Raw genomic sequence first — 9803 nt, 5'->3', positions numbered from 1 at the left:
ATAAGAGGTAGATCACACTGTGACCACCAGATCATCTGTTGTCGTCACTTACATGCTTCTCAGGAACTGGGACCTCATCTGTTTGTGCTCTTATCATGCATGTTTAGTGAAGCTCCACAGCTCCCATCCAGATGCACACAATTAAAACACAAAAGGAAAGATTTCTGTGTGTTTATTCTTATGTAGAGGAATTAACTAGATGGAGTATAATCTGTGAGTCTACTTCCATATCAAAATGCAAAATGATCGACTGGACATGATTAGCTAAACCATCAAGTCTAATTATAATATTTCACAATGTCAGGAATTGGAAAGTACAGAAGAACAGTATCTTGGTAACAATTACAGACAAATCACAATAATGTTCAAATATCACAAACATGAAGTCAGTTAATACCTTCGTTTCCATGAGCACCACTCTGCACAACATTCACACTGAAACAGTAGGTTACAGGAATACAGGTTAACTGGACACCTACATCTATCTGAGGATGCATACAGCACTGTGATGCATACTCACGATAATGACTGCGCTAATTACAACGAACCACAACATTCTTATTTTGGAACAGTAAATAGTTGGTTACCATAAAGATAACGATAGAATTTGCATGGAAAATAAAATAACAAGATGTTGCAAATGTATTACACAAAGGTCCATCAAGTAAGCTGAAAACAGTCCAAGAATTTATCTTTAACATCTCACCTTGTACAAAACATTTCATCATATCGTGAGTCATGTATCACAGGGGTTTGTGAGTCATTCCAACCCAGGAAATACCATCACACTACCATTATAACAGATTGAATATAATAGTCAAAGATTTGTTCATTTAAAGTGAACAACATGCAATCAAACTAACCCAACATCTATAACTAGAGTAACATGGGCTGACACTGCAGGATATAGTTCTTGGAAAATGTCTCAAACACTCGCTGTAGATGAGAACCGAGCCACTGCTTAGGAGTGCATAAACTTACGACTGTCATAGTGGAATCACTTGGTGGGACAAGGCCTTGGTCATTGCTAGCCTGCATGAGGCATCAATACCACACTCGTACATGCGATATGTAATTAACTTTGACAACCGAAGTATATTTCTGTTTTTACATATTTACAAAGTCAATATGCCTAAAGGCATGTGTAACAAAAACAAACATGTCTACTAGTAGGTTGATTTCCTATTGAAGACCCTCTTGAAGTACAGTTTACAAAACAAGTTACAAACACGTTCTTTAAACCTATTTCCACTTACACATGTATTTTTTTGAGTAGGTAACACTTTCAAAGAGGATGTCTATAAATAAAGAATATGTGGCCTGGCCTTGTCAAAATACAGTATTTCTGTGCATATCTTTGTCATTTATACCATCCACTTGTTCATTTTCTCTCAAGTCAGCAGTCAATCAGACTAAGACAAATTCATTAAAGATGAGACACGGCAATATATTATATATTGCTGCATGCTATGGCAATGTATATAGTTTTATAAGCTAATCTGTATAAGCTACACACTATACACACAAAGTCACCCAAGACAGGTGGCAATAAAACTCCTGATCAATAAATTATACAGCAACATGGAAATGTTCATTATGTACAAAGTTTCACAGAATCATACAAATAAACACAATAACCTGATCAGCAATAACTGTTCAACACTGACCCGCCTTTGAAAAATTACAGACTGATGTTGAGGCAGTTTTAGCTTTCATTGAAGCGAACATGAATGTTCAAAACATTTTAAACGGGTGAACTTACAGCATCGTTATTAAGATATGAATTTTATCAAACTGAATGTGTGTAGAATTTCATGCTGCTTTGAGCAAAATAGAAGCCATACTTCAGTATGAGCACCAAGAATTTCCATCTCATATAGGGACTAGTGGGAAATATTTTTTCTGAATGAGGCAACGCCTTAACCACTATACCATAATAACAATGATATACTGGACAAAAATAGTTATATATATATAAATTTTGATATTTTGAAAACTGATGTATTTACTCAATGACACAATGACAAAATTATCCCCAACTAATTTTGTCCAGTATATTAAATGACAGGACCCACACAGAAATCTACAACAGAAAATCTTGAACTCATCTTGATGACTATTAAATCAGAAGATTTTGTAAAGGAACTAGTACATGGATCGCGGGTTGCAGCAGTTTGTCCTCATTTAGTTATAAGCCTACACTCCGAACAAAGATAAGCCCTGTGTACACCCTTGTGTGAAGCTGTGTTCTAGACACTGGCTATAGGTCTACAATGACACCTAACCTATGTAACCAGAATTGTTATCAATGCTGGGCCATATTGCATGATCAAGGGTCCACCAATGCCAATTGTCTATGCTCAGAGTAGATCAGGTTCTGCTGATATGGATTTCTTGACACGGAGGAGCATGGTGGTGAGCCACTGATCGAGGCGAGAAATACTGTCAAACTCCTGAAGAGACTGTGTGAATGCGTCAACATTCTCCTCCTCACAGGCCTTCAACAGCGACTAGAAAATAGAACAGTGAGTGAGTGAGTGAGTTTAGTTTTACACTGCACTCTGCAATATTCCAGTTATATGGCGGTGGTCTGTAAATAGTTGAGTCTGGACCAGACAATCCAGTGATCAACAACATAAGCATCGATCTGCGCAACTGAGAATCAATGACATGTGTCAACCAAGTCATTGAGTCTGACCACCCGATCCCGTTAGTGGCCTTCTACAAAAAGCATAGTCGCCTTTTATGGCAAGTATGGGTTGCTGAAGGCCTATTAGACCCCAGGACCTTCACGGGTCAGAAAATAGAACAGAATATTACATGTACATTTAAGTAGTTGAAACCAGAATTGTCAAGTATTAGATAAATTTTATGAAGTATACTTAGCAATCCACCTGTTAGGAAACACAAGGGACATCTTAGTTATGGTCAAGTCACTCAAAATGCAAAGTAGAATAGAGCCTCTGTCATGAATTACGCTGAAATGGGCTACAGTGTGACTTTCAAGATTACTATACTTGTTAAGTGATTCTGTGTGTATTCTTCCTTGAATTGGTCTTACACAACCCCTGCTTATCTCAAGAAGTGATTAACAGAATTGGGTGGTCAGACCCACTGACTTAGTTGACATGTCATTGTATCCCGATTGGGTAGATGGATACTCATATTCTTGAGCACTGGATTGTCTCACTCAGACTTGTTTATTTACAGATCACCACAATATAGCTGGAATATTGCCAATTGCAACAACCAATTCAATCCTTGCACTAGTCCAGGCTACTGCTGGTTTTATAGAGCCAGTCCAGTGGAAAATAACATGGCAACTTTCTCAAGAACTGGCAGAGAATATGTAAATAAAAACTTATAAGATCGCCAGCGAGAAGGAAGTACATTAACCATCTTCATACCTTAACTAGTTTACACTCCCTCGATTCTGAGAAGGCTGGAAACATGTCTTCATACTTCTGAACACATATTTGTGCATTGACCTGATCCATACACATGTGACACACTGCCGCTCGGAAGAAGTGGTCTTTGGCGCTGTACTTCAACAAAGAGTTGTCCATGGCCGATATGCCAACCTGAAACCATAACAACACTGTGGCATCTGGGTGCTGTTGAACAAAATGGTATTACTGTTAAGGTGATTGTTACTTCCATAACTTATCACAGACTTAGGACAGTTTTGTTTGTACAACAACTAGTACTGACTGCAACAGTGCCATTCACAGCATCTTGGATGTCATTTCATCCCAAGATTTTGGTACAGATAGTCTTAAATTTGTATCAAATTCAGCTACAACTGTAAGCAAATTGCATCTGTGAGGAAAAACTGTATAATTACAACATTACAGCTGTGAGGAATGATGAATCTTACAACCTACCTGTTCATATATCTCGACAGCCTTTTCGTAATTTTCTAACTGAGCTGAAAACTGTGCAACCTTCAACAGACATTTGTTGGCCGAGCTGAAACACAAAGAGGCATATGGATTTTGATGGGGAAGCAGAAGTGAAAGCAAAGGAGAGAAGCTGGGGATGTCAACATCTAAATAATGGCCAAACAATATTCTATGTACATAAACTATTCACTGTGTAACCACATGCTCTGTAAGATTGGGTTCATCAGTATGACCTTCCCATACCTATTTTTTCTCCTTTTCTAAGTTAAATGTATCATCTCATCATTCAAAGATAAGAGTTTCAAATGCTTTTCATTTTGATATGACCAATGAAGGTCCGGGGTAGAACAGGCTTAAGCAACCCATAGAAGGCAACCATGCCTGTCGTAAGAGGTGACTAATGGGATTAGGTGGTCAGGCTCGACGACTTGGCTGGCACATGTCATCGGTTCGGAGTTTGTTCAGATAAATGCTCATGCTGTTGATCACTGGACTGTCTGGGTCAGCCTACTGCCGTATAGCTGGAATATTGTTGAGTGTGGCGTTAAACTCACTCACTCACTCAATTTGATATACATGTACCTTAAGACAAGTATTCATTTCATGGGAAGCACTATGTATAAACCACATTTAGGAAAAGGAAAATCGTGTAAGTAATAATTCAAGTGTATGCTTCCCAGTTGGTTACTATTCAAAATTACTTTCCCCCATTGAAATGTTTGTTCACAAAAGACAAGAATATTGCAGTTGAAGCAGTTACCTGTTGGACTCTTCTCCTTTGTAGTAGTCAGCAGCCTGCTCGTAGTTGGCGATGGCCTGACACAGAAACACAAAACTCACAGACAACCTCAACTGACGGGGTCAGTCATCACCATTACTACAAGGGTTTGACTACACTACATCCATCCATCACATAATATATATCAGTTCACTGTGAAGTGTCATCTCTATTTTAGCCAATCAATCAGGCCTAGGCTCCAGCTTAGACCATTGAGTGTTCTGCTGACATTACTCACAGAGCAATGTTCCAGTATTGTACTCAAGTGCCTTGTGACTTCCTAACTACATAAAGCTCTTATATCACTCTTTATATCTGGGAATGGAGACAGGCTCATCTGACTTGCACAACTTAGGTCCTGATTTCACTAGCTGATTACAAATACACATATCAGTCACTACTATTCTGTACCGTGTATAAGTGAGTTTGTACGGTTTCATGACATTTTTAGCAATATTCCAGGAATATTCCAGCAATATCACAACAAAGAATACCAGAAAAGGGATTCACACATTGCCCCCATTGGGGAATCAAACTCGGGTGTTCTGTTTGACAAGCTAACACCATAACCTCTAGGCCAGCCTGCTGTTTTATGCTGATGGAGGAATGTACAGCACACAACTATGGGCAAGTTCAAGAAAACCTATGGACAAGTTCAAGTAAATGATATATTTTGCTGTTAGTGCTCACATTCATAAAACAGTGATATTTTTAACTGTATATCCCAATACTTACTCATTTCAATATAGAATCAGAAGCACTTGCCAAACAAAAAACTACATCTTATAGATAATTACTAAAGGAAACTCAATAAAATGATCCATTTATCAACTCACTTGTTCAATATCGACTAGTTCAGTCTCATAGATTTCTGCAATAGTAATATGGTGTTTGGCAGCAATTGTAAACCTTCCCTGCAAACAGACAGTTGTAGGAAATCAAAACCATGATCTTGATCTTACAATAATGACCTGGATCAGTGTGAATGTTACATCAATGTAAATTCTACCGACCACTCTGCTTTCAATTATAATTCACACCACAAATAATTACCATAAGGCCAGACCAATTGTATTTCTTGTTTCAAATTATTTTGTCTTCACAAGGCAGGCGGGAAACAAATAAAAAAATGAAATCACCAGTCAAAGTAATGTTCCTTCTAAATATTACAAGTATTTTACTTTTGACAATTTACTAAGTGTATATGGCACAAAAATCAATGAAAGCATGTTTTCCTTGTAAGAATCTGACTGGCAGATCACAAGTCAAGAAATATAATAAAATAAAATTGGTCTGACCCAATTATAAAGATTTTGATTAAATTCAAAAAGACTTTTAAAAAACACAAAGTCACACTCCCAGATGTAATGAACCAGATTCCTCAAAAGAACAAAAGTGACTAGTTAATGTGGCGGCTTGTGGGTATGTCGACACAACTTCCCGTTGGGAGTTTTCTTTATCATAGTTTCAGTTTATGTTCCAGTGGATCATAAGTGTCATTCATTCTGCCTAAAGGCAAACATACATGACAACCACATACTGTGTACAAAGGATGTGAAACTGTATGACGACGGGTCAGTAAGGAAATCATGGGGTAAGTTTACAAGAGTACTGTTCACACAGCAACATATTTATAGTATTTTAAGAACAAAACAAAAAAAATCGGTTTTCTATCAAATGAATGTTCCTCATGCTGTGGCAGCCACTGAGGCTTCATTACATGATGCAGTGATTAGAAAACACCTGCCATCTTTACCTAGTTGCTGTGGTTACCTTACATGTGTTTGTCTTTAAATGGGTCAAAATAAGCATTAACAACTGACAACATGTACATAACTGCATGGATTGATCAACAAAAAGTAGTTCAGATATTAGTGCAAGCTAAATGCTGATGAGCTAGAGTCACAATCATGCACATCTGGAATATCTCATAATGGATGTATTCCACACAGGTCCTCATTACTATGATGAGTGCTGCTACATAATAGATATACATTCCATCCCATGAAAGGTCAAACAACTGTCAAGTGTTGTCATGGTAACATTTTCTCACATGTCAATGTGACCTTCTGTTGATTTCATTACTCACCATATCAGTGTAGATTGTAACTGCTTGATGTAAGCTTTTGATTGCCTCTGAAAGTAGAAGATACTTTAAAGTTGACAAGTATTGAAAAATGACACTGAACTGACCATTTCATCATCATGACGAGTGTTAAAAATGTACCTAAATAATTTATGGTAACTTTCTGCAGAAAGCAAATGTTTCCATAAGGCAATATGTAAACATGTTAATATGTAGACGTAGTGAGTGAGAATAGTTTTAGATCCATTTGGCAACAGTCTATACATCTGGACCAGACAATCCAGTGATGAACAACATGAGCATTGATACGATGACATATGACAACTAAGTGAGTTTGACCACCTGATCCTATTAGTTGCCTCTTACAACAAGCATGAGTTATTGAGTGAGTGAGTGAGTGAGTGAGTTTAGTTTTACGCCACAATCAGCAGTATTCCAGCTAAGTGGTGGCGGTCTGTACATAATCGAGTCTGGACCAGACAATCCAGCGATCAACAGCATGAGCATCGATCTGCACAATTGGGAACCGATGACATGTGTCAACCAAGTCAGCGAGGCTGACCACCCGATTCCGTTAGTCGCCTTTTACGACAAGCATGGGTTGCTGAAGGCCTATTCTATCCCGGGACCTTCATGGGTCCATGAGTTATTGAAGACCAGTTATAACCCAGATCTTCACGGGTTATAAACATGTAGAGACTATTTAAGTTTTATCTTACCTCATTCATAAATATAGTTCTCTGATTGGCTAAGTGCTGTTGTATTATTTTCAATGTACCCCAGATATCAAGCGGGGTACATTTCAATGTACCACACTGTTAATGACAACTCATATGGTACCTCATGGTAGTACTTCTTTATCTCAAATAACACTGATTGACTGAATCATGTAGGATGCACAGAAATTACCGATGTTTTGCAAATCGATGGAAGGGAGATAACTAAAAATCTGTCCTATGTTGTCTGCAAAATCTAGCAATGGCAATGAAAAAAAGATTTGCCTCGCATTCTAATAAATAAATTTTGACAAAACGCTCAAATGCAGTCGATGTACATATCAAGGACGATTGCACTACACCAACTTTAGTAAGACAATCCCTGCAGGAAAAACAGCAAGATACAGGATTCTAATTGTTTCATTCACACAGGTTGACTGAAGTGTACGATTCACCACCCATGCTTCAAGCAGTTCAAAAATAACATTGAGGTGTTAGGTGAGATAAATACATCATATTGATGAGGTACAGAAATATGCTCTCTAGTGTGTATAAGTGTGTACTTTTTTTCAACTGCAGACTGTAAGCATGTAAAGTATTGTACTAATGTATGCAAACTGTTAAGGATGTTCAACCAATCCATCATTAGAATCAGAACTGTTGGTACTGATAAAAAAAATAAAAATTTTTTTGTATACTGTAATATATACTTAGGTGTAGACCGTATGTGTTCAGTGTCTATACTCACCATTAGGATCCCCCTTCCTGTAACAGTTCCCTGCGTCTACGTAATGTGTAGCAGCTTCATGCTTGCTGCCAAGTTCTATCTGAAGTTGGCCTGCTCTGCAAAATGATTCTCCAGCAGCTGAAACAAACATTACAAACCTCTTTTTTCATTTAAATCCATACCACTAAAGAGAATGTTGAATTATGCAATTACTGAGTAACTATTATTCAAAACATTTTAGTTTCAGTGACTCCTGTACTAGGTTCACTCACTCAGGGGTAACTGCAGCCTTTACAAATTTATTTTTATACTTCTAATATGGATCAAAACTTTCAGCAGATCAATAATAGTTCCAACTATCCAAATCCATTGACTGACCAGTTATCTGATCAATCATCAAAACCATACTATTATTATGACTATATATTGTAAACTATCATGAAGAATCAATTAAGATTACCTGCCCATTTCTTGGCCATCTTGAAAGAATTTGCGGCACGCACATACAGTTCTGCTGCTTCCTCTATCTTGCTTGTACCACTTAAAAAAAGGAAATAAACGACCACCTTATCATGATAGTGAAGCTATTATTATCAAATCAATGATCAGGGTCATCAAGGTGACAATTAACTAATATACAGAATAAATGTTGTGGCCTGTAATGGGATTTAAACCAAAGAAGACATTCAGATCTGTTGTTAGATGACTTGTCCACATAAGCTGGCATGGCAAGGAAGCACAGTAGGAACTGTACGATACGGTACGATACAGACATGCTCAGTGACACAAGACATTTCCTGGTTCTTGCAATAGGATTCAAATCACAGACCTTCTGATCTGATGTCGGCTGACTTGTTAAAATGCCCAAAGTGATAAATCTCATCAGCAAACCAAGTCAGTGGTAGATAATCTGTTGGATCATTCCCTACCCTCGAAAGGTATCAACGCTACTCAGAAAAATAAAAAATACATCCGATTTTTCATATGACTATGACTAATCTGTCATGTCTTGGTAACTTTGTGTAGTGCTACTGCTAGTGATCACAACTGTCTTCTCAGCAGCATTTCGGCACCGTATGTGTCGGTGACACCATGGCCGTGACAATCTGTTTTAATATTATCACACAATTACAATATCGTGATGCTAAATCCGTGACAGTTCAGTAGACAAAACAACGACACGTAGAGGTACATATTAGGGAAATCTTGATTAAATGACAGTTGACGATGTGACGCGATTTATTGCCTTACCCAAACAAATTTCCCAAGAAACCTTTAGCCCCTTTCTGTTTCTTCTCTGCCTCCTGCATCAACATAATTCCTTTTTGTTCCGCGTCTCCCATTTTGCTTTTTCAACTGTTTGAATGTTTACCTACAATAGATCTTATTGTATCACAAATTTAATAATGTTCTATTTAGAGGCATAAATACATCGCGAAATTCACGTCACTTCCTTTACTCCCACCACACAGCGCCGTCTATGAAGATGGGAGTTAACTCTCTACTTCCGAATTTCGTGAAGCTTAATAAAATCTCCACAGGCCGTTTCAATGAGATGAGAGTCAGCCATGAACGTCAGCTCCATTGTTATGCA

The 9803-nt window shown here is 37.8% G+C and overlaps 1 protein-coding gene across 2 annotated transcripts in view; it reads right to left on the bottom strand.

Annotated features, from left to right (window-relative positions):
• Positions 1-9691, bottom strand: part of LOC137294674 (alpha-soluble NSF attachment protein-like) — a 282044-nt gene extending 272353 nt beyond the window's left edge. Inside the window, exons 1-9 of one of the 2 annotated variants that reach the window (XR_010957527.1) lie at positions 9461-9667; positions 8670-8749; positions 8231-8347; positions 6770-6816; positions 5517-5594; positions 4663-4718; positions 3885-3969; positions 3408-3581; positions 2203-2510 (exon numbers count right to left, since the gene is read on the bottom strand). Coding sequence is in view for 1 of the 2 variants with exons in the window: in XM_067825744.1 (XP_067681845.1) it covers positions 2361-2510; positions 3408-3581; positions 3885-3969; positions 4663-4718; positions 5517-5594; positions 6770-6816; positions 8231-8347; positions 8670-8749; positions 9461-9552 (879 nt within the window). In the remaining variant the exon portion in view is untranslated. Of the gene's footprint in view, positions 1-156; positions 2511-3407; positions 3582-3884; positions 3970-4662; positions 4719-5516; positions 5595-6769; positions 6817-8230; positions 8348-8669; positions 8750-9460 lie in introns of those variants that run through there. The other variant, XM_067825744.1, reaches the window with a different exon arrangement.
• Between the last annotated feature and the right edge of the window lie 112 nt (positions 9692-9803).

Source organism: Haliotis asinina, chromosome 8 (assembly GCF_037392515.1).
Source record: "Haliotis asinina isolate JCU_RB_2024 chromosome 8, JCU_Hal_asi_v2, whole genome shotgun sequence".
Classification (NCBI taxonomy): Eukaryota; Metazoa; Mollusca; class Gastropoda; order Lepetellida; family Haliotidae; genus Haliotis; species Haliotis asinina.
Note: the sequence above shows the minus strand (reverse complement) of the source record. Positions and strands in the feature narration are given on the sequence as shown.